The sequence below is a fragment of the Macaca thibetana genome, chromosome 12, assembly GCF_024542745.1.
Source record: "Macaca thibetana thibetana isolate TM-01 chromosome 12, ASM2454274v1, whole genome shotgun sequence".
In the NCBI taxonomy this organism is placed as follows: Eukaryota; Metazoa; Chordata; class Mammalia; order Primates; family Cercopithecidae; genus Macaca; species Macaca thibetana.
In genome coordinates, this window is record NC_065589.1 from 111309776 (window position 1) to 111335407 (window position 25632).

Below are 25632 nucleotides of genomic sequence, written 5' to 3' on the forward strand. Positions count from 1 at the left end.
CTGTTTTAATGTCCTTGTCATTCCTCTGTATTGATTTTTCTTCTTGTCAAGTGTTGTGTTTTTCTGCTTCCTTGCATGCTTATAATTTTTGATTTGGTATGCTATCCACTGTTGTGTGCTGTATTTTTGAAGTTCTTTGTAAGTATTTAGGATTTTTTTCCCTGGGACATAGTTAAGATACCAGGAATTGGTTTGATCCTCTCAGGGGCTCTTTTAAATGTTATTAAGCAGGTCCATAACAGGTTTTTGTCCAGGACTGGTTTGTCCCCATTCTTGAGGCAATATTTCTCTGAGGACTCTACTTGTTGTCTTGTATTTGAAAACATCTTTCAACTTTGGCTAGTGGGATCAGGAACTATTTCTGGCCATGTGTGAGCTCTGTTGGTTGTTCTGTCTACTTTTTTCTAGAGGTTCTTTCTCTCACCTTGATGGTTTCCTCACAGGAATGTGCTGATCAGTATTCAGTTAAGGAGATACTCTCTTCACATCTTCCCAGCTCTCCGTTGGTGCAAACTCCTTCCCCTCCAATAATTTGGCCTACAAACTTTAGCCACTTTTGCCTTTCTGACCTTTAAATTCTGTATCCCTAACTTAATGAGAACAGTTCTGTTTTAGTTCTCTTTCCCGTTGTTGTGGCCTAGTAACTTTCCCTAGGCAGTAGGATAGAGTGTTTGTAACATTCACTTTATTTGTTTCCCTTTTCTTAGAAAGTATCTCTGCCCTACTCTGCCAATTGTCAAATGTCTGAAAACCTTTATTTCTTATAAAGTGTCCTTTATTTAAGTTGAGAGGGTGAGTTCAGTCCCTAATATTCTGTCATGGCCGCTGAAGGCATCCTTAATATTCTTTCCTAATGAAATTTAATTTTGCCACACTATTTGTTATACTTCTGACACATCAGTGAATTTGTGAATCAGTTCTACAGAATTTAGTTATTTGACATTATGGTGGTGTGTGGAAAGTTTCAGGTTTGTGAAATGGATACATACTTCATTAGAAAAATGATAGGCACTTTGTCAAATTTCTTATGACACATTCTAAATTATAATTACTGAAATTATAAATGATTTTAAAATAGTACTATCTGATATAAAGTCTGCTATCTAAACCATTTGATATTTCTATTTTGAAATTTACTGTTTCTGTGTTGTTATTTTAGTCATAGTTATAAATTGTCATTGGGAAAATAAATCTCAAGTTGCTGGCCATTCTTAGTTATCGTTTCTGATGAATAAAGGTGAATTCTGGGATAAAACAGTACTTGAGAATATGAATACACTAACTTGATAAATTGGTCTTTAATGGTTCATATTTTTAGGTTATATTAATTTTCAAAGCATTGAAAGTAAATTTGAAATCTTTTTCCCCCCTCTAGGCTGAAGGGTATGTGATTGGCAGCTGTATTAAACACATTCCAATCGCAGGACGAGATATAACATATTTTATTCAGCAACTGCTGAGAGACCGAGAAGTAGGAATCCCTCCAGAACAATCCTTGGAAACTGCTAAGGCAGTAAAGGTAAAAAGTGTGATAGAAGTGTAATTTAGTTAAAAATTAAAATCACATTTATAACATTAACATGAGAAATTTTTAATTGAAGAACAGTACTTAAAATAATCTTGTTAACCAGTTATAAATTATTACTCTTAAGTATATTTACATTTTCTCTGTATTTCTTGCAAGAAAATTATTATTACAAGTTTGTCTATTTTCTTCATATTTTATATTTGAGAGGAGTAATATATAAGAACATTTTACCAAATGACCTCTCCATAAATTTTTGTGATTCTCTTTATTAAAAATAATTATTTCACTGTAAAGTGCTTGCATCTCAATTTCTTCACTGAATTCTTTATTTTAATTTTAAAAGCTTTTGTCATAAAAATTATTTTGATATAATTGATTCATTGTGCTATAGTATAGAGGCAGTGTTAACTCAAGTGATAGGGCACATAGAAAAACATTAAGGCTATCTAAAGTATTTTTTAAATTTTTTCTGCCATGTAAGTATTATATCAATGCTTCATGCAAACTATCAAAATACTTTAACATCATCTTTCAAACTTACTATTTGCCACATAACCAAAAAATTTCAGTGGGTCTCATGTTTTGTAAAGTAAAACTGCCCTGGCAAAAGTAACTTTTACTTATTTGTCTCTCTTTGCATGGTTTTTTTTTTCACTTATACATTTTTAAATTTTTTATTTCTTATTTTTATTGATTTATTTTTTATAGAGATGGGATCTTGTTCTGCTACCCAAGCTAGAGTGCAGTGGCACAATCATGGCTCACTGCAGCCTCAAACTTCTGGGCTCACGTGATCCTCCTGCCTCAGCTTCCTGAGTAGCTAGAACTGCAGGTGCATATCACCATGTCTGGCTAAGTTTTTGTAGAGATGGAGGTCTTGTTATGTTGCCCAGGCTGTTCGTGAACTCCTGACCTTAAGCAATCCTCCTGCCTCAGAATCTCAAAGTGCTGGCTGTGAGCCACCATGCCTGGGCCTCTTTGCATGTTTATGGGATTTTCCTTGCTCGTCAGAGCTTAAGAATGAAAATTTATCAACTACTTCCTAGGTAGTAAATTAGTAAAGGACTGCCAAAAGTTACCCCAAGTTGGTGGCATAAGAATTAAATATATAAAAAGTTAATGTGAATACTACTGATTCAACATCTTTGGGAAATCTGTAAAATTAAAGCAAAATGAGAAAACACCAGAGATTTAAATCTATTCCAGAGAAGATTGATGGTCAGTCTGAATGTCTTTAAAGGAGTATCATTTCTTGTCATTCCCACTTCCAAGGTTTGGAGAAGACCTCAAATAGTGAATCAAATGTCTTTCGTTTCCAGTATTTTTTCTCTTTGTGTATTTTGATTATTACTAGTAATATTTGCAACTATCTCGGATGGAGCCTGTGATGTATAAAAATACTGGAAAAGGAAGGCTTTTTAAAAATATATATATAGGCTGGCAGTTGGGAGTTTATAAATTACAAATATGATGTTATAATCTATAATATATTTTTCAGTGTTTTTGATAAAACTTTTACTTAGGTGTCATATAACCAAATATGCAACAAAATGGAGTAATTTATATTTTTAGCGTTCTTTCTTTGCTCATTTATTTACTCAGACTGTAATCAGTTTTGTTTCAGATATTAAGGATCTAATTAATTTGTGTGGTTATCATAATTATTACTTATTCTTCAGTTCTATATTTTATTCTCCTTACGTAGAGCACGAGATTCATTATTACTGAGACAGAAAATGTTGAATGACATTAATGAACATTTTCAGGAAATAACACTGAAGTAGTAGAAATTAGCTCTCCAATCTCTCAAATATTATTTATATTTAAAGTCAGAAAATATGTGTAGGAGATGAGTATGTTTATTTGTACTACACATATGATAACATCCTAACATAAATTTTACTCCCAGCTTAATTTCCTAATTTTATTTTCTGAAGAAGTTTTTTTTTTTTTATTTGATTCTAGTTTACTGAAAACATGCCATTCTTTTTTACTGTTCCTATAATAGGCAAAAAAAGTTACTTTTGTTTATTTGTTTTTCAGGAGCGTTATAGTTATGTCTGCCCAGATTTAGTAAAAGAATTTAACAAGTATGATACAGATGGGTCAAAATGGATTAAACAGTATACTGGAATCAATGCTATCTCAAAGAAAGAATTTTCTATCGATGTTGGTTATGAGAGATTTTTGGGACCTGAAATATTTTTTCATCCAGAGGTAAGTTTTTTTTAACGGAATTGTTTAAAAATATTCAGCAGCAAATATCAATTAATGGATATTCAGAGAGAATTGATCTCAAAAACTTTTATTAGTATACTAAAAACCGTTTGAATTTTTATGAAAAGTTTTATTTAAAAGTTTTATGAAATTTTTAAAGAAAAAATTTGCTTTTCTTTAAACAAGTGAAATTGTTGCTATTTTTTGTAGATTTAGAAAAAGCTTTTTTTTTTTAAAAAAATATGGGGGCTTATGTGGGGGGTCATGGGAAGAGGGGAGCCCTTAAACTTTTTTTTTCTTCCCTCAGTCGTGGACTCAGGTAAAGTTTTGTAATCATTTAAATAAAATATTTTGGGAAAGGTTATAGAAAGCTCCCCCCTCCCCATTTGTGTAAAATGACCATTTTACAAGGAACCTTCAATTGACCATTAAAACATAGAACTAGTAGCAAAATAGTCTTCTCTCTGTGAAGTTTTAGCAACATAAAGGCTTTATTAAATTAAGAAGTACATGCTTTTAATAATGGAAAATTCTTCTGGTAACTTAGTATCAGAATTGTAACTTTGTTAATAGAATTACTAATATATACTTTGCTTATTTAATGTTAATAATAGTTATTTTTAAAATTTTGTTTATTCACTCAGCAAATGTTAAATGGTTTGGATTTTCATGATCCCAGCTTAAATTAAGCACTGGGTATTCAAAGATGAAAAATCATTTTATCTTGCTCTTATTGAGCTCAAAGAATAAAAGAGATGAATATTTAAACAGGTAGGGTTACAGATGCTTTAATGAGTGCTTGTATCTGGTGAGGGCACAGGAACAAAGAGCATCTAAGTCTGCTTGGGAGAACATCTCAGAGGAGATAATGGTTGAACTGAGACTTAAAGGATGAATGGGTGTTTGTCAGTTGTGTGGTAGGGGAGCATATGTATTTTTGTCAGAAGGTTAGCTAGGCAGAGGTCTTAGACATGAGAGTGCTACATAAGAAAAGTATAAAGGACAGATTAGTAGGAGAGGGATCCAGATAGGTATTCATGGACAAAGTCTTGAAGGGCAGATATGCTATGCAAGGGAATTAGCTGGATTCTGTAGTCATGCAAAAATTTTAAGCATAGAAAATATTATTTACCGTATTAGAAAGGTTACTCTCACAGCATTGGTTTGGACGGGTTGGAACAGAGGTGTGAATTGTGTTGGAAACAGATGATTTTACTACAGTATTTTAGATGAAGGATGAATAGTATTTGTGAGTCAGTGGGAATGAGGAAGGAGGTGAGAGAAAAATAGGATCAACATTATTAGTAATTGCTTAGATATGAGGGGAGTAAGAATATGAGGAATCTGTGATAATTCCCAGGTTTGTAACTTGGGCAGCCCAATGTGCCATCCATTGAGATTTGTAATACTGAAGGGGAGGAGTAGGTGAAATAGACACAGATGAGTTTATTATATGCATCTTTTAAAAGGTTCAGAAACAAACACTTGGGTGTTGTAAAGTCATCACCATATGTGGGGCACAAAGGAAGAGGTTGGCTGAGAAGAGACTGTGGAATAGAAAGATGAAGAATAGGGCATTCGTCAACACAGACACATTATGGCTGATTAAGTGGAACCTGCAAAGAATCCTGAAGATGACAGAGAGGTAGAAGCCAAGCTAAAGGATTATGGTCATAAAATTGAGAGAAGTGAATGTTTCAAGAAGGAAAGGTAAATAGTGCCAGTTGCTGCAGTGAAGTAACATTAGAGGAAACCTTAGAAGTACTTGGAGTTTTTCAGCATCTAGGTTGTCAGTGATCATAGGGAAACAGTTTCAATGGAGTGATACATTAGAGCAGCTTGTTGCCTCAATGAGAGGTGAAGGTTTGGAAATCAGTAGTGTGGACATTCTGAGAGATGGCTATGAAAGAAAAAGACAGTGGACTAGTAAGAATTCAGTTACGAGAATAAGGCTCAAGATAGTTTCACTTTTTAAGAGGGCTTACTCCCGTGACAGGAGGGAAGGAATTAAGAATAGGTACAGGAAAATGAACTAGGAAGGGCAGAGGCACAGGTAGGTAGTTGAAGAAGTTCATCGTCATAGTTCATAGTTTTAATTTTTTTGTGAGGTAGAATCAAGCTTATGTTCTAGGAGAAGGGATTGGATGTAAAATTGAGGGCTTGTGAAGCATAATGACTTCATATTTACTGTTGAGGGGAATTGAGAGGGTGACTAGTGAGTGCTCTACTCAAGGTAGCAGATTAGATACCCAAAACTTTTAGTTGTACAATAGTGTCCCCTCCCCCAGACAGGTGTGGGAAAGGAGCAAAAGGTTTTGACAAAGCAGAGATTAAAGTATTGCAGCATAGAGGAGAGAGCAAATCCTGAAAGCCAAATTACCTAGGGATAGTGAGGGACACAGGGATTGGAGATCATGATAAATTGACACATAATAATTGTGAATTGGTAGCAGAGGAGTGAGCATGAGAAGGATAAGGAATTGTGGTCAGACTAGTATACTGGAATGTGAAGGTTTTTGGTGGTACATTTTGTTTGCAGTTTCTCAAAAAATAAAAAGGATGTATACACACAGCTTTAAAGGTCAGAAAACACTGACAGACTTAAAATTAGCAGCTCTTCACCCTCCTGCTGCCATTGTGTTCTATAGAGCATCCTTTAGCTGTTAGTTACTGCTTTTGGTATTAACCCCCAGGTTTCTAAATACTGTGGTGGTATTACAGGAACATGGATGGAGCTGTTTCTTGATATGTCACTGTTAGTGGTTTCAGTGCTAGCCCCCTTTTAGATTAGTTATTTCTCCAGCCTGCCCACGTGTGAGGTTATTGTTATTAGGTAAATCATTAGTATTGTGATATTTATAGTATTATACCTGAGACTGTTGTTCACTTTTGAGGCAAGTAATGTGATTCTTTTCCCTTAAAATTCAGCTTTTCCAAAACTTTCACCTTGTTTATTCATTTGCTTCATTTTCTTTTTTTTTTTTTTTTTAACTTTAAGTTCAGGGATACAGGTACAGGTTTGTTATATAGGTAAACTTTTGTCATGGAGGTGTAGTACAGATTATTTTGTCCCCAAGCATTAAGTCTAGTATCCGTTAGCTATTTAAAAGTGAGAACATGCAGTAATTGGTTTTCTGTTCTTGCATTGGTTTGCTGAGGATAACGGCCACCAGCTCCATCCATGTTCCTGCAAAGAACATGACCTCATTCTTTTTTTTAGCTGAATAGTATTTTATGGTGTATATGTACCACATTTTCTTTATCCAGTCTACCATTGATGGGCATTTGGGTTGATTCCATGTCTTTACTTTTGTGAAGTGCTGCAGTGAACATATGTATGCATGTGTCTTTATGATAGAACAATGTATACTCCTTTGGGTATGCGGGATTGCTGGGTTGAATATTTATGTTTTAGGTTCTTGAGGAATTGCTACACTGTTTTCCACAATGGTAGAACTAATTTACACTTCCACCAACAGAGTATAAGCGTTTCTTTTTCTTTCCAACCTTGCCAGCACCTTTTTTTTTTTTAATTTTATTTATTTTTAAAAAATATTTTCTCTTTCCTTCATTTTTTAGGAGGGATGTTGTGAGAATATTTTTTGACTTTTTAATAGCCATTCTGACCGGTATGAGATGGTATCTCATTGTGGTTTTGATTTGCATTTTTCTAATGATCAGTGATGTTGAGAGTTTTTTCATATGATTATTGGCCACATGTATGTCGTCTTTTGAAAATTGTTCGGGTCCTCTGCCCACTTTTTAATGGGGTTGTTTTTTTCCTTGTAAATTTATTTAAGTTTATTATAGATGCTGTATATTAGACCTTTGTCAGATGTGTAATTTGCAAAAATGTTCTCCCATTCTGTAGGTTGTCTGTTTACTCTGCTGAAAGTTTCTTTTGCTGTGCAGAAGCTGTTTAGTTTAATTAGATCCCATTTGTCATTTTTTGCTTTTGCCATCTTGATCATGGAATCTTTGCCTGTACCCATGTCCAGAATGGTATAATTTGCTTCATTTTGTTCATTCATTCCTTCATTTATTTATTGGGGTTCGAATTAACTTTCTTGTTATACAAGGTCTGGAAGGGAACCGAGGAGGGTGGGTCTCATTCTATTTAGAGGATTTTAGCAGTTTCTTTTTTTTCAAGCCTTGTTTCACCTTTACTTATATGGTTTGTTACACCTTCAATTCCTGGGACTTTAGAAGGTTCTTGATTGACTTCTTACCAATATGCCCTTTTAGTATCTCTTTTTGCCCTCCAAACAGGATTGAAATCTTTTATTCATTGTTTTTTTGCCCCCGTTTCATCCTTGGTCATTTACCTTTCCTTTTAATTCTCTTGCTGTCATTTTAGTGGAGACAGTTTAGTCTCTCCAAGAGACTGGAGAGAGAACCACACATAGCTGGAAGTTAGGACAGATATTTGTATGGACCGTTTATATGTGAGTAGATTAATAGAAGTGTGTGAGACCTCGTTTCAGTTAAGGCACGTCAATTAATATGAAATTGAAATCTTAGAGAAAAATATTAAAGCTCCAAGTTGGGGACAGGAATTAGAAAATTGCAGAAGATCCTGAACAAATATCCTGTATAAATAGGATTATGACCACAAGATGGATAATAGCATGGGATATAGGAGATGGGCATTTGAATGGAATGTGCTTGACAAATGAGCTTAGCTGATGCCTTGGTTTCTTAAAAACCTTGAAGTAGGCTGGTTGTGGTGGCTCACGCCTGTAATCCCAGCACTTTGGGAAGCCAAGGTGGGCGAATCACTCAAGCCCAGGAGTTTAAGACCAGCTTGGGCAACATGGCAAGAGCCCATCTCTACCAAAAAACACAAAAAATTAGCCAGGCATGTGGTGTGTGCCTGTAGTCCCAGCTACTTGGGAGGCTGAGATGAGAGTATTGCTTGAGCCCAGGAGGTTGAGGCTGCAATGAGCTGGCATTGTACCATTGTACTCCAGTCTGGGCAACAGAGCAAGACCCTGTCTCATAAATACGTAACCCTGAAGCTTTAGATATGTAAATGAAATGTGTTTCATATTGCTTAGGAAAGATATAGTTGGCTGGATGAAAATGTGTCTTGCTGCTAATGTTTCATGTATCATTTTTTCTATTAATTTGAATAACCTTTATTGTTTGATACACCAATTTTTCTTTGTTAATTTTTTAACTTTAAAACATTTTCTATTGTGTATAGCTTTATGTTCCTTATAAGTAATTTCTTCCTATGAGAAACCTGTTTCTTTTTAAAAAACCTGTTTTGTTTTCTCTTTTTTTAAAGGCTGTTTTTAAAATTCAGTTATATATATGCACATGGTTTAAAAGTCTTGGTCTACAGATCCTAACAAAAACTAGGAGTACCCTGCATGTTTCTTTCCCCGTTTTCTATTTCTAGAGATAACAACTTCAAACTCTTCTTAGTTGCTTCTTTTGCTGGTTGCCTCCTTAGCTATGTATTGCTTGGTTATATTGCAACTTCAAATTTTTTTTCAGTGTTAGGCGCTTTTTTTGTTTTCTTTTGGGAACAGGGTCTTGCTCTGTCACTCAGTGCAGTGGCTCAGTCATGGCTCACTGCAGCCTCCGCAGGCTCAGGTGGTCCTCCCACCTTAGACTCCCAAGTAGCTGGGACTACAGCTATGTGCCACCACTTCCAGCTAATTTTTGTGTTTTTCGTAAAAACAGGGTTTTACCATGTTGCCCAGGCTGGTCTTGAACTCCTGGGCTGGCGCAATTCACCACCTTGGCCTCCCGAAGCGCTGGGATTATAGGAAGGAGTCACTGTGCCCAGCCCTGTGTTAGGCGTTGTCTGTCTAATTCCAGCTATGGAAGAGGAAGATTTTTTTTTTAATCCTCCTTCTGTCATCACAGACAGAACCTTTCTATTCCCTTTTCATCTCATTTGTTACATTATAATTTCAAGTAGGTTGAAATTCAGTGCTTATGTTTTTGTGACCACAAATTTTGTTCATATCTGAGCCATGTAGTTAACCATGAAATCTTTTCCCTTCCTATAAGTAACTGTTTTCCATGAAGTTATTAATAAACTGTTTGCTTAGTGCTAAAATAATACCATTCATTCACCTCCAGATCCTCTTCATTAGTTATATAAATCTCTTCTCAGAATATTCAGATGTATAGAGTTTATTCATCAGTTTAATTTTCTGAAATGTCTGTTATATCCCAGTCTGAACTTGCTTCTTTCTGTACTCAGTATAGAGTGGCCGTATTCCTTTAATATCATTCTAGAGATTCCCTTTCCCTCTCCCGTGTTGGATCTCTTTTTCCTGTATCCTATGTCTTTTTCACTCCTACTGTCCAGTTCTTTATTTTGGTGATCATCTGCCAATACAGTCCCTTTTAGGGTATATGAGAGAGGAAAATGTCGAGACCTTACGTGTCTGAAGTGTATTCATTTTATCTTCACGCTTGTTGATAGTTTGGTTATAGAATTCTAGATTGGAAATAATTTTCCTTCAGCATTTTGAAGCCGTTGCTTAATTGCTTTCCATTATAACATGAAGTTAATAAAAGCTGATTTATATGTATAGGACCTGTTTTTTTGTTTTTTCATCCTGTACAGATGCTTGTAGGATCTTCCCTTTGTTCCCTAGCATTTCTGGTTTTTTGTTTGTTTGTTTGTTTTTGTCTTTTTGTTTTAATCTGTAGGTTATTTCTTCAACTTTACCTACTGAGTTTTCTATTGGAGTTTTAAAATTTCTGGCAACATTTTTAATTCTCAAGAGCTTCCCCCACCCCTACTTTTGAATATTCTTTTTTAAATGCTACCGTTTTCCTATTTCATTGTTGTCTATCTTCTGGCTCTTTAAGGATATTAATCATAGGGTTATTTTTTGTTTTGTTTTTGTTTTTTAGTTTTCTTCTTTCTATAGTCTCTTCCAAGTTGCTTAGTCTGTTTCGAGTTGGTTTTTCTCTGTTTCGATTGCTATGGTTTTCCTGCTAGAGACTTTTGCAGACTAGTCATTTAAGAAGGGGACACTAGGCTGTGCGCAGTGGCTCACGCCTGTAATCCCAGCACTTTGGGTGGGTGAATCACTTGAGGTCAGGAGTTAGAGACCAGCCTGGCCAGTTAGAGACCAGCCTGGCCAATATGGCAAAATGCCGTCTCTACTAAAAATACAAAAAATTAGTTGGGCGTGGTGGCGGACGCTTGTAATTCCAGCTACTCAGGAGGCTGAGGCAGAAGAATCGCTTGAACCTGGATCGCACCATTGCTCTCCAGCCTGGGCAACAAGAACGAAACTCCACTTCAGAAAAAAAAGGGCTTGTTGACTGTGGCCTTTTCTTTGGGGGAATGCCATATATGTGTTACTTTAGGTCTTTTTAGCTACTTTCCGGAGAAGACTCCTGGCTGCTGGGTAACGGCTGGCAGCCAAGTGGGAAGAGACTTTGCAGGTTGCCTACCTTCACGTAAAACTCCCCTTTTAGTACTTTCTGCTGTGTATTACAGTCCTGGAAACTCTTTTCTTCAGTGTAGAGAATAGGATTCATCACTTTTTTCTTTGGATGAGGAGGCGGCATTTGTTGCTTCTTTGGAGAGGATCTAGAGCTTTAACAGCTTCTTAGAGAGACTTTCAACCCGTCCTTCTTCCTGGCCTCCTTCCACCTCAATTCAAAGCTACCCAGGTCAGCCAGTTCTTTGGGGAATGTGGAGAGGGAATTTTTGGTATAAAATAGCTTGGTTCTTGTTTTTTACTGATGACTTATTGTTTTGGAGTGTTTGCAACGTCTTGTCCATCTGCTTTCCAGCTTACCAAATTTGTTGCTGGTTTTGCTTTGCTCTCAATACTTTTATTTTTCCTTTAAAAAATTCTCAGGCCAGGTGCGGTGGCTCACGCCTGTAATCCCAGCAGTTTGGGAGGCCGAGACGGGTGAATCATGAGCTCAGGAGTTCAAGACCAGCCTGACCAACATGGTGAAACCCTGTCTCTACTAAAAATACAAAAAAAAAAAAAAAAAATTAGCCGGGCGTGGTGGCATGTGCCTGTATTCCCAGCTGCTCAGGAGGCTGAGGTAGGAGAATCGCTTGAATCCAGGAGGCGGTGATTGCAGTGAGTGGAGATGGTGCCGCTGAACTCCAGCCTGGTGACAGAGTGAGACTCCGTCTCAAAAAAAGAAAAAGAAAAAAAATTCTCTTTACTGATAGTGTAGAGTAGTGTTTTGGAAGAGAACAAAATTAGATACATATGTTTATTCACCATGTTTTCTCAAAATAGACCTGATTTTTGTATTTTATAAAGTGTGTCATACACACTTTTTTTTTTTTTGTGATTTTAGATGGATACTTCTGTGTCCTAGTTCCTCTGTCATTTGAAGGATTCACTTGGTTTTTTGTTTCAACTAGATGAAAGTGTAGGCATCTGAACTGTCCAGTACTTCAGCGCTGAGGATAAAATGTATGAAAGAATAAGGAAATTTATTTTTGTAGTTCTGTAAGTTCATCACAAATACTAGAAATAGCTGTTTTTAGAAGAAGTGGGTTTGGCATTTGGATTTTGTTTTTAAAAGGAAATTTTTTGTTTTTTTTTTAAGAAAATCATCCTAAGGTTTTAAAACTTGTGTAATAAGTTTCCAGGTATAGGAAATATTTGGACTACTGTGTTTATTTGGGTATATTTGCTACTTCCTGTATTTTTTGGAGAAGGGTAAAGATATTCTTTCCTTGATAGTCTCTTCTAATTTTCTCAGCATCAGTAGTCTTAAGACTTGACCAGGGAGCAGTTAGAGGCAGAACTGACTATTTTGCTGACAGTAAAAGAAAAGGCCTGAAAAATAGTATGAGAGACCCTAGGTTGAATCTGTTAGTATTAAAGCATTGAATACTCTTAACAATTTATTATCACTTTTTAAATTTGTTAATTCTTTTTCTTCTTCATTTATGTACTAAATAGTCATCGCTTACTGCTTTACTCTATATTTTACCAGTTCTCACTTGGGGTTCTGTTGTCCAGTAGTTCCTATACTTTTTTCAAATATATACTCAAGTCAGACTCCATTTTTTTAAAAAATAAATTAGCATTTCTGTATGTGGATCTAGGGTATGTTAATATTTAAAGGTTCTGTATTTTTCTTCTGTGCATTCTTTTTTTGTTTGTTTGAGATGGAGTCTTGCTCTGTTACCCAGCTGGAGTGGAGTGGCGCGATCTTGGCTCACTGCAACCTCCACCTCCTGGGTTCAAGTGATTCTCCTGCCTAAGCGTCCCAAGTAGCTGGGATTACTGCGCCTGGCCTCTTCTGTGCGTTCTTGATTAAAAACTACTATAAAAAGGGCACAGGGCCTGGCGCGGCGGCTCACGCCTGTAATCCCAGCACTTTGGGAGGCTGAGGTGGGTGGATCACGAGGTCAGGAGATCGAGATCAGCCTGGCCAAAATGGTAAAATCCCATCTCTACTAAAAATACAAAAATTAGTTGGACATGATGGCGGGCACCTATAATCCCAGGTAGTCGGGAAACTGAGGCAGGAGAATCGCTTGAACATGGGAGGCGGAGGTTGCAGTGAGCCGAGATGGTGCCACTGCTCTCCAACCTGGGTGACAGAGCGAGACTCCATCTTAAACAAAAAAAAGAAAAAAAAAGGGAGGGGGGCACAGAGATATAGCACAGTACTGAATAATCTTATTTTTTCCTTTTACTTGAGCATGGTATAGCAGATAAACTATCTTACAGGTAGGAAAAGGACTATGGGAAGGTTAACGTGTGTGTGTGTTACTGTTTTAGGCAAATACTGAAGAGTACAGACGACAAAGGACAATGTAAAAATTTACAAGTTCTGTGTTAGCAATTTGATAACACTTTTAAAAATGAGTATTATGGAACACATTTTTGTCAGGTCGTTAATATTCTCTGTACAGATTTTGGAGAAGTAAATCTTTTCTTTATAGTTAGAGCAAATGATAGGTTCTCAGGTTAAAGTGTCACTTTGGGATCATAAAAATACAGTGTTTTGAGAACTGAAGGCTCTTTAGAAGATTTCACAGTCTGAAACTGAAAATGGTTGTTGAAGATCATGGATGTGTTCATGGAAAATAAAATTTTTAGGATTCTGATTCTGCTGCTCACTACACTTAATCAGTAACTAAGTCATTTTCTGCCAGCACATGAGCTTGTCTTTAAATTACTTATAGAGCCAGCTGAGTTGAGCTCTATTCTGTTTTCCTTGACAGATAAAATTTACCCTAGTCTGTAGGTTGGGTTCTAAAGGCTCAATATGAGCCACATTTTCATACCCAGTGTGTATTCCTCTTAGAGTTCCTTATGTACACTCCTCAGCATGCTTCAAAAAGATAGATTTTGACTGCCAGGTTCTTTTCTTTTATTATAATAAAGGTCAGTAGAATCTTTCTTAGTGATGTTTTACATGATCTAAATTAAAAGATTTTGTATTAGTATGTGTCACTTCGATAACATTAAATCTCTTTTCATTGTATGCACAACCTGTAAATAATTTAAAACTAATCTTAAAAACTGGAAAAAGGCTGGGTATGGTGGCTCACACCTATAATCCCAGAACTTGGGGAGGCCGAGGCAGGCGGATCAGTTGAGGTCAGGAGTTCAAGATCAGCCTGGCCAACATGGCGAAACTCTGTCTCTACTAAAAATACAAAAATTAGCCGGGCATGGTGGTGGGCGCCTGTAATCCCAGCTATTTGGGAGGCTGAGGTAGGAGAATTGCTTGAACCCGGGAGGCAGAGGTTGCAGTGAGCAAAGATTGCGCCGCTGCACTCCAGCCTGGGTGACAGAGCGAGACTCAGTTTCAAAAAAAAAAAAACCTGGAAAAAAATTGACACATGCCTACTAATTATCAATACAGTTACAGACTCAGTTTAATAAATAAAGGAATATTGTCTCTCAGTTAGTACAACCTAATTATAAAAATGAGTAGCTGAGGAGATAAACAGTACTTGTTTGTTTTTGACTAATTAGAGCTAGATTTTGATTATTTATTTAGAGACAGAGTCTCTCTCTGTCCCCCAGGCTGGAGTGCAGTGGTGTGATGATAACTCGGTGTAACCTTGAACTCGTAGGTCAAGCAGTCCTCCTTCCTCAGCCTCTCAAGTAGCTGGAACTACAGGTGTGTGCCACCGTGCCTAGCTAGTTTTTAATTTTTTTTGTAGAGACGGTTTCACTATGTTGCCCAGGCTAGTGTCAAACCCTGGGCCTCAAGCAATCGTCCTACCTTGACCTCCCAAAGCACTGGGATTATAGGTGTGAGTCTCCATGTCCAGCATCAAGTTATTGTTGTTTTTTTTTTAAGTTTTTAAAAAAGTGTGTCTTTCTTTAGTGCCAGCTGTTTGGAAATAGTAAGTTTATTTTGACTGTGGTATATCATTGTTTGAATATACAGCTGATGTTATTCAAAGTAGATGTGCCAAAAAGTTCTTGAGAGCACTGAATTAGTGAACACTAAGCTGTTGCTCCTAGGGGAAATACAGTGTTAGGTTTCTTTGAGCCTCTGGTAACATTTTTGTTATCCCATTAATGTATACCCTTGTTTCATGTATGTTTCTTTTTAAAGGCACTGCATTTAGTATATTATTTTAGTATATTCATTTATATTCAATAGCACTAGAACACATGTCTGAGCAAAGCTATCTAACTTGGCTTTTTCTCTGTAAGACACGTCACAGCTTCCTTGTGTTTAGTAGCCAGCACTTCAGCAGTATGCTTGGGGGCCATTTTAAATAATGAAATCACTAACAAAAATATGAAAACTGTGTCACTAAATAGAACTGTGAAAAGGATACTTGTTTATAGTATGAGAGCTGAAACTAGAAAGCAGAGTATCATCTTGTTCAACCTCAACTGGGAATGTGCACATCAGTGGACTCAAATTTTTGTTGCTCTGCACATGTGCATGTCCATGAATAACCATATTTTGATTTGGGGGTTATAAATATGTTTTAGCAAGCAGGTAAATTCACAAATACGGAATCATGAATAATGAGTTTAGACTACGTTTATTTATTTCATCCCCTGTTGATGGACTTACAGGTTTTTCCGCTTAGATACAAGGCTATAGTAAATATGCATATGTGACAGCATACATGTTTGAAGAGTTTCTTCAGGGTTTGTCCTAAGAAGTGGAGTTACTAGTATGTGCATTTATAATTTTGTTAGCTATTTGTATTAGTCTGTTTTCATACTGCTGATAAAGACATACCTGAGACTGGGCAATTTATAAAAGAAAGAGGTTTAATTGGACTTACGGTTCCAGTGGCTGGGGAAACCGCACAATCATGGCAGAAAGCAAGGAGGAGCAAGTCCTGTCTTACATGATGGCAGCAGGCAAAGAGAGAATGAGGAAGATGCAAAAGCAGAAGCCCCTGATGAAACCATCATATCTTGTGCAACTTATTCACTCCACAAGAATAATATGGGGGAAACCACCCTCAAGATTCAGTTATCTCCCACCAGGTCCCTCCCACAACACATGGAAATTATGGGAGTACAATTAAAGATGAGATTTGGGTGGGGACACACAGCCAGACCATGTCACTATTTTATTGTTGCCAAATTATTCTCCAGAGTGGTTACATCAATGTATACTCTCACAAGCATTATATGAAAGTTTCCATTTACCCAGATTTTTGCCAGCTCATAGTATATGTATGACTTTACATGTTTGCTATTCTGATAGTTATAAAATGGTATCTATCATCATAATTTTGAGTTTTCTGATTTCAGTGTCTTCAATTTGAATCTGTTAGAGACTAGTATTAATAGTTTCTAAAAGGCCTTTTGTTTTTGAACTGAAGACTTTAACCTTTTATTGTGATATTTGTCAGTAGTGATATGATCTCTATTATATATCCAACTTATTTTTCAGTTTGCTAATCCAGACTTTACACAGCCTATCTCAGAAGTTGTAGATGAAGTAATTCAGAATTGTCCTATTGATGTCAGGCGTCCTCTCTACAAGGTATTTATAGCAAAATTGTTATTCAAGGTCTAACTTAAAAAAAACTTTGATGTAGTCTGTCCATTTTTTGATATTAAACACCTCTCATAAAAAGGATATAATAGCATTTCAGTACTGTATACCTTTAAACTTTTCTTTTTAAATATTTATATTTATTTTTTCTCCACTAGAATATTGTCCTCTCTGGAGGTTCAACCATGTTCAGGGACTTTGGACGTCGCTTGCAAAGAGATTTAAAAAGAACTGTAGATGCCCGGCTGAAATTAAGTGAGGAATTGAGTGGCGGTAGATTGAAGGTTGGTTTTTTTGATTATTGGTGAGAAGGTTGAGGGTGCCTTCCTTGATTGGGATGAGAAATATTTGCCAACATTCCCTCTGATTTAGGAAAATAAGAGGAACCTGTCAAGTATTCTAATGGAAATGGTTAATGTTATAGATTTATGTCTATGATATTCTGGATCATTTGATTCTTTTAGGATATTGTCTGTATTTCTGGAAAATAATTCTTAGTAATATCTGTGGAAAGACTTTTTTTTTCTATACCTCTCTCATAGATAATTAATATAGTAGATTTCTTTGGATACACCAACAATAAAATTAATTTTGGATCCACAAAATTTTATGTACTATAGAAGGACAACGAAGCTGAGTTGAGATTGACACCATTGTTGAGTAGTCAAGCCTGCTCTCAAAAACTGACTTTAGCTACCACATAGCAACCTCAAAGTGTGCAATCAAATTGGTGGTTTAGCAAAGTAACTTTTGTATTACATGTCCTGGACCTTTAGGCTTGAGGTAAAAAAAATCAAAATTAATTTAAAATTCTCAGATGTCTGCTTTCTATATTTAGAGATAGATTTTTCATTTTTTTTCATCCTTGTTAAATATTGAAGCAGAACATTGATTTAGAGGATAAGTTGCTAAATAAAATACCTTCTGCTTGGAAAATTACCAAGAATGAGCACTTTATCTGAGACTTCCACAATCATTCAGAATTACTTAAAAGTAAAGCACAACTCTGTAGGGTTTGCTGATTGTTGAGAAATTGCATGATGGCTGACTCTTTTCAGCACCTGTATTTTGATTATCTTGAGTAAACCTAGCCATAGGAATGCAGTAAAAAGTGTGTGTTTTGGGTAGAAGGCAAAATATTGAACTCTGTCTCTATAACGTCATGACTTCATACTTAAGGAAGTCTACTCAGTAAACTTTTAAAATGTTGCCTTTGCTTTTGCATCCCCTTCCCAACCAACCAAACCACCAGCCCACCCACCCATTCATCCATTCATCTGTCCATCCATCTACTCTCCTTATCCACATACCTATCTACCCTACCTCCTACCTAAAAAAGAAGTCATTGGGTTTTGCAAGTATAATTTTAAATTCTCTGTACTGAGAATCCTACTAATCACATTGATTATGTGAATGAACGTAGTGCATATTCCGGTTTTTTTGTTAGAATGCTTAAGAGATTGACATTGATTGTCCTAATGGTGTGGTTATGGATGTATTAAGTAGCCATTTAGCTTTTAATAACTCGTTACAGATATATAAGTAAAAAACAATGCTGTATGTTTTTGAGTACAGTATTTTAATAAAGTAAGATCGTTTAACATTTTTAAACTCTTTTTACACTTGTAAATAAGAAATAAATTTACCCAGTGATCAGTACTGTATCCACATATCGAAAGAAACAGGTTGGGTATCCCTTTTTTGAATTGCTTTGTACCAGAAGTGTTTCAGGTTTTCAGTTTTTCTGGATTTTGGAGTATTTGCATTATATACTGGTTCAATATCCTTAATCCAAAAATCTGAAATCGGGAGCATTTCCTTTGAGCATCATATTGGTGCTCAAAAAGTTTTTGGATCTTGGAGCATTTTGGATTTTCAGATTTGGGATGCTCATCATGTATATGAAAAACCTTGTGTTCTGGAGGACTGCCTTCTTCACCTTAATTTTTCTTGCTAGTAACTTTTATAGGTCTTAATAGCATGTGTTTATATATCTATCTATCTCTGGCTTCATTCTCCTTCAGTCTGTAATTTTTAATGGCAACCAAACAGCTTTGAAAAAAGCCATATCATTCTGTTACTATAAATATGTGTGTGTACACACACACACACACACACATACACACACACTGAATTGTAGATATGATGGTTCATTATCCCCAGTCATTTTAGTATATTTCTAAAATCAGGAACATATTACAGTTGTCAAAATCATGAGCATAACCTTGATCATCCAGTGTTATCTAGTTACAGAACTGATTCTAATTTTACCAGTTGTTTCACTAATGTCCCTTATAACAAAAGGAAAACCAAATACCTTTTTTTTCCCCTTATCCAGGATCCAGTCAAGGATTGCATGTTTCATTTACTTACTGTGTTGCTTCAGTCTGTTACATACTCAATGTTTTTTGTCTTTCTTGAATGAATGTAACATTTTTGAAGAGTACAGTCATTTATTTTGTAGCATATCCTTCAGCTTGGGTTTGTTTAATATTTCTTCTTGACTAGGTTCAGATTATGTAGTTTTGGTAGTGATGCCACAGAATTGAAGTTGTATCATTTTTAGTGCATTGTATCAGTAGACACATGATAGAATTTGTCCTGTGTGTGGATTTTGAGCATTTGGTTGAAGTTGTGTCTGCCAGGTTTCTTCACTGTAAAGTTATTTTGTTTTCCTTTATATTTAATAAGAATCTTATGAGGAGACACCTTCAGACTATCCTGTTGCTCATTAAAGTTTCAATCACTAGTTTTTAGCATCCATTGTGATTCTTTCCTAAAACAGTTATTGCTGTGGTAGTCGCTAAATGGCATTTTGCAAATTCCATCATTCCTTGTATGTTTTTAAGTCTTGTTTTACTATAAGGAAGAGTTTTCCCTTCTCCCACATTCATTTATTCTTTTAGTAATATCTATATGAACTCCTGATTTCTCATTTTGTGGTCTGTATCTTTAATATCACTGTGATATCATAATACCAGTAATACCACTCATCATTAATTTTAATGCCACCTTTTTTTTTTTTTTTTTTTTCCAGATTTGACCAGTGGGAGTTATTCAAATGGCTCTTAGATTTTTTTTTTTTTTTTTGGATGTAGCCACATCTTTTTTTGCCTACCTCTGTACTTCCTGGCATAGCAAGGTGTTTCAGGCTGATCTTGTACTTTCTCTTTCTGGCCCTGGAATCAGCCTTTTTCCCCCCTTTTCTTTCTTCAAGACATCTTTGTCTTGTTCCTTTTAGTGGAGAACATTGCTGAGAAACCAAGCTTTGTGCTCATTACTACTGGGGTATCATGGAGTCTAGGACTTCTCAGTGATTAGAGTTAGGGGTGTGTGTGTGTGTCTCTACATCTATATCTAATTCTCTACGTAAATTAAAAACCATGAATTTTTGCGGATGTCTCCAGTTGTAGAGGGTTCACTCTAGTTTTCTGCCCTTCAGTATTGTAATGCCCTTCTGTGACAGTGAGAAGCCTGGCTCCTGTTATCTATATAATATATTTATGTTTTTGCTTAATCCCAGAATATGTATATAATAGTTTCAGAATTGTTAATCCATACTGTGAAAAATAGACCCAAAACTAGAGTTCAGTATTTGCTTATATTTTATCTTTAGCCTGAAGGCTTATAAGATGCAAAATACTGTGTTCACAAGTTGCTTGAGTTAGTCCCTTTCCTCACCTTAGTATGCTTATGTTTGAAAAAAGTACAATTAGTTTAATTTGCTTTTGCTGTACTTTGTTTTGCCCCAACCTCCCCTTCTTTTAAGATATTATTTTTAAATATGTAAAACACTAACGTTTAGGTTCTTCAAGTCAGAACTGTATAAAACGTGTACTCATTGATGTTTTCCTTCCATTTATTCTGCTCTGTTCCCTCCCAGTCTCTTCCACAGTGTTCCCAACCCCTTCTCCCTGAGACAGCCAGTCTCAGTTGTTTCTGGTTTGTAAGATACCACTCGAATTTAGTACAAATAGTATTTTTGTATATGTACATTTAAGGTTAAATGACACAGAAATTGTTATTTGAATTTACTATGAAGATGATCTTACTATGTCTTTCTTAGCCAAAACCTATTGATGTACAAGTCATTACACACCACATGCAGCGATACGCAGTTTGGTTTGGAGGATCAATGCTGGCTTCCACGGTGAGTGTGATGAAGCTTACTTTTATTTTATCATTACTGTTTTCTTATTTTATTTATTTATTTATTTATTTATTTATTTATTTATTTTTGAGATGGAGTTTCGCTCTTGTCACCCAGGCTGGAGTGCAATGGCATGATCTTGGCCCACTGCAACCTCCGCCTCCTGGGTTCAAGTGATTGTCCTGTCTCAGCCTCCCAAGTAGCTGGGACTACAGGCGTGTGCCACCACACCTGGCTAATTTTGCATTTTTAGTAGAAACTGGGTTTCACCATGTTGGCTAGGTTACTCTCGAACTCCTGACCTTGGGTGATCCACCCATCTCGGCCTCCCAAATCATTGGGATTACAGGCGTGAGCCACTGCTCCCGGCCTTTATTATTATTTTTTATTGAGATGAGGTCTTACTATGTGCCCAGGCTGGTCTCAAACTCCTGGGCTCAAGTGATCGTCCCACCTCAACCTCCCAAAGAGCGCTGAGTTTATAGGTGTGAGCTGCTGCACCTGGCTGAAGCTTATGTTTAAATTTATAAATACTTTTTAAGATAGAAGAGTCTATCTGTACTTAGTGAAGAACAAAGCAAATTCCTTTAAATTTTATCTAAAAATAATAGGAAACTTTGTCTATATGTATTTGTAGTATTTTAAAAATTGGAAGTAATTTAAATTTAATTGGAAGTCATTTTAATTTATTTATTTTTTTTAAGCTTGCTAGCCATTGTTTTAGAGTGACCATTTTATACTATGTTTTAAAGTTTATCTGTAGGGAAAGTTCTATTAAAGCTGGTAATTTAGTCATCAGAAGGTCCTTGTTTGTTCTGTTTAAGTATTTAAAAACATTAAGGTAAAAGTTAAGTTTCATTGCATAGAAAGTATGATGTTCTCCACTGAGTAAAGGGAATTATTCTAAATCCTGTCCCCAAATTAAAATGTCTTTAAAGCCCCCTTAAAAGGTATTCTAGTGTTCTAATACCATTAACCTAGGAAGTATTGGTGTTTTGTTCTGGTAGTGCATGGAATATTAAAATGGAGGAGCTTTTATCTGAATTATTGAATAACTGTACAACTTTGGATTTAAAACCATTTCCAAAATAGGAGGTGAAAGTTATAATTCCTCAATGTTAGTCTTCTTCAGTTGGGCCTTATAACCTAGTTGAGTTTGTGACTTTGCCTTGAGAAATGAGGTAACACAGCATGGAACAGTCTATCTTTTCCAGACCTTGAGTGAGGAAGGCAAATGATCTAGACATTTCTTAGAACTAGACGAAAAATGATCATAGCATGACTAGGAGTAGTTTATCTGTAGTTAGGCGAATGCTGCTTCTTTACATTATTGGTGCAATGAAAGTGTGGGAAAGTCTCAACAGAAGAGACTAGGCATTTGAGAACCTTCCATTCTTCAAAATTTCAGAATCCTCGCGGCAGGTGTGTGAGACAAGGATAGGGGGACAGGAGTTAATTGCTCTTTTGGAGTTCCGATAAAGATTTATAGCTGGTTGTAAGTCATGGCTGCTAGAATTTCTAAGCTTTCATGCCATGAATGGACTAATAATAAACATTTTAGACTTAACATCTATTTTAAAGCATCACTCTTAAAATTTATTTCAGTATACTTTGAAGATGGTAGATTTTTGACCTTTATAAAAATACACATTTTTTGTTTTCAGCCTGAGTTCTACCAAGTATGCCACACCAAAAAGGACTATGAAGAAATTGGACCTAGCATTTGTCGTCACAATCCAGTGTTTGGAGTCATGTCGTAAAATTGACTTCATAGTTATTGGGGTTAGGGAGGTGGGGAAGAGATAATCTTTCTGATTACCTGTTTTGTCTGGATGGCTGGTTTTGAGGTTTTAAACCTGACTTGAAATAGTAACACCAAACATGATTATACAGGAATATTTTAATAAGTGTATCAACATGCAGATGTAGAAGAGAGCGAAAGTGATTGTGTTTTTCTTTAGATTGAATATTTGAATCTTATGTGTAACAAAAAGAAGTGGGTTTTAGTTCTTTCTGTGCCCTGATATTTTGTATATTAATGAATTATCCAAGATTTGATGGGATTTATCAGTGTGTAGATAGCTCTATAATGCTTGAATTGTACACTTCTAAGTGTGCAGTGCAAGAGCTTGTTTATATTTCATACTTTTTATACTTTGAGGAAAAAAAGTCAAAGAAAAATTGTATTTGAGGGAAAAAACCATGACCAAGTAAAGGATAAATTCAAAAAATAGCCTCATGAGACTTGGCATACACACTCATGGGATTCCAGTTATTATGGAGTGCTTCCATCCCTCTCCACCCCTTCCCCCGAAAAGGTTTTCTTTGCAAGTGCTTTTGGAACTAAGAGCTAGTATCTTGGATTAACTGATGCCTGCTAGTGCTTTCTGATTACTTGCATTCTGTTTCTTGCTTTAAAAGAAGAGTAAAGACAAGAGTGTTGGACCAGTATTGCAGTTCTGTAGTGTTGTTTCTTATAAAAAAACAAAACAACAACAATAATTTATCAAAATTGGCATATTTAAAGCCTAACAACATTCTAATAAAGGCACAAATTTCTTTTTAATACTTGTTTCAGGCTCTTTAATCTCTTTATAAGTTAACTAATAAATCTATTTTCTTCAGACTTCTGCAATAGTTCTTTAAAATCACAACAGTTGTTAGCAAGCTGACTTTTTTAATGTGCTCAATACAAATACTTGTGAACTTTTAATATGTTGAGTGCTTTCATTTTGATAACTGGATCTCCATTTGATATTTTCATTTGTATAACTCATTTGCAGTCTGAAAATTTTTTTTAGTGCCAGTCCCTGAACATACCATTGAAAATTAATTTTCTTTGCATTTTAAAATATCTGGATTATGAAGAAAAAGTGATGAAAATAAATTAAAACTGAATTACCTTTTCTAATGTTTTTTTTTTTTTAAAGTAATGTAATTCTACTTTGTTTTTATGTATGTGATATGATATCTGTTTCTGTTGAGATTTGGGAGTTATTGAAATCTCTGTAATGTGTATGGTGGAAAATTTCTTGTGACCTTAAAATTTTACCAGTTATTTATAGAAAGATAAAATGGGAAATGTTTCATAGGCTTTTTACTAGCAATTGTCAGTGAACACTTGAACTCCATTATTCATGAAAATAACACGTTAGGATTAGAATACTTCTATTCAAAAGTGAAATAATATAAAGTGTTTAGTTTTTTGTTTTTACTATGAAGATAGAATTGGGGAGTAAACTTCAGTTTTTGTTTAGAGTGGATCTGAATATTTAAAATCCTATAATCATTTTTGTGAATCTTCCTTCTTTGAGTATGGAATTGTAAAAGACAAACTATATATCCTATAGTAGTATCATCGTCAGTATCAAAGGTCCCCCCTTTTTTTTTAACTGGAAAAAGTATTCCACAAACATTATAAAAATACTATTCAAACAGTACCAAAGAGTAGATTAGCAAAAGTAAGTTTTTTTTCCCTAGCCTGTCTCATTTTTACATCATTACACAGACTATTTGGAATGTCTTAGATGTCCTTGTATTGTAATTTTCTGTGTAGATAGAAATAAATGTAGCTTTCTTATTTTACACAAATAGGAACTTACTGTATATACTGTTCTGCACTTTGCTTTATTAAAGATCTTTTGATAAAGAACTATATTGATAAGCAGTAAAGATGTCTTGCTGCTGGCCCAATAAAATATTGTTAGCATCGTCATAAATGTCTTTTCCACCGGCGATGGTTGGGTAGTAAGTGAATAAGCTAGGAAGACATGTGTATAAAGCTGTTTGATGACAATCTCAGGCATATTTATACAGAGATGTTCTTAACTGTTTGCTACAAAAATGTGAAGGTCAAAAACTTTCTTTAAGCTTACACTTATTTGGGGAGACAAAACTCCAGCCTTTCTTGTGTATTTCCTGATACCCCTTTTGCTCTACTTTTGGAGGGGTGAACCCTAATAGGATGGTAACAGCATTCTTGTTTCTTTATATCTCTCTCCTGTGATTGTATATCGTTTTTTCAACTTAAAGCAACTTCAGTTGGAAATATGTAGAGGTTGACCAAGGTGAACTAAAAAGTCTGTAACACTGATTAGATATCAAGCAACATGAGCACGGTACATTGGAAAAGCACCAACTGAAGCCAGTGATTGAATTTTTAATTCTGTTTCTGATAATTGATGATATAGCTCCTCGAAATTTGTTTTTTGTTAAAACTTGGAAAATATATTTTTATTATTTTGGACAAAGTATTTGAACTCTCTGGACCTTAATTCCATTTATATATCAGGTAAAGGCATTATGCTGGATTATCCTGAAATTTCTTTGAGTTGTTAGAATATAATGTAGCTTAATAATAGCAATATTAGTAGTGTAGTAGATTCTGACTGCAAAACCTAGCCTTTTCTGTTGATTCATTTGTAGTAGTTAAAGGTGTTATCTGATTTATCCTTTTTAATAGGCAGTGCTTTGATCAAGTGGGAAATAGTAATGGACAAATAAAATCAATGGTCATTATCTTAACTTGATGCCTGCTTTTCAAAAAGTGAGCAATTTTCACGTCTTAACCCTTAGACATTAATTCATGGCACCTACTATAAGTACTCACCCTCTTACCTATCTTCTTTTCTGTAAGAGATAAAGTGGTTATTCAGACCCCCCAATACAATTTTTTGCTTTATATTCACAGCTACTTAAAGATCAAAATATTCTTGCAGATATTTCTAGGAATATATTTAGAAATAATATGAAATACAGGGATAATAGGCCAATTATG

General features: G+C 35.4%; 1 protein-coding gene across 1 annotated transcript in view; it reads left to right on the forward strand.

The window, feature by feature from the left end:
• Positions 1 to 23761, forward strand: part of ACTR3 (actin related protein 3) — a 72595-nt gene extending 48834 nt beyond the window's left edge. The window contains exons 7-12 of the mRNA XM_050752093.1: positions 1376 to 1519; positions 3572 to 3745; positions 16601 to 16693; positions 16864 to 16989; positions 20772 to 20855; positions 22520 to 23761. Of these exons, the coding sequence (XP_050608050.1) occupies positions 1376 to 1519; positions 3572 to 3745; positions 16601 to 16693; positions 16864 to 16989; positions 20772 to 20855; positions 22520 to 22615 (717 nt within the window). The 3' untranslated portion in view covers positions 22616 to 23761. The remainder of the gene's footprint in view (positions 1 to 1375; positions 1520 to 3571; positions 3746 to 16600; positions 16694 to 16863; positions 16990 to 20771; positions 20856 to 22519) is intronic.
• The last annotated feature ends 1871 nt before the right edge of the window (positions 23762 to 25632 follow it).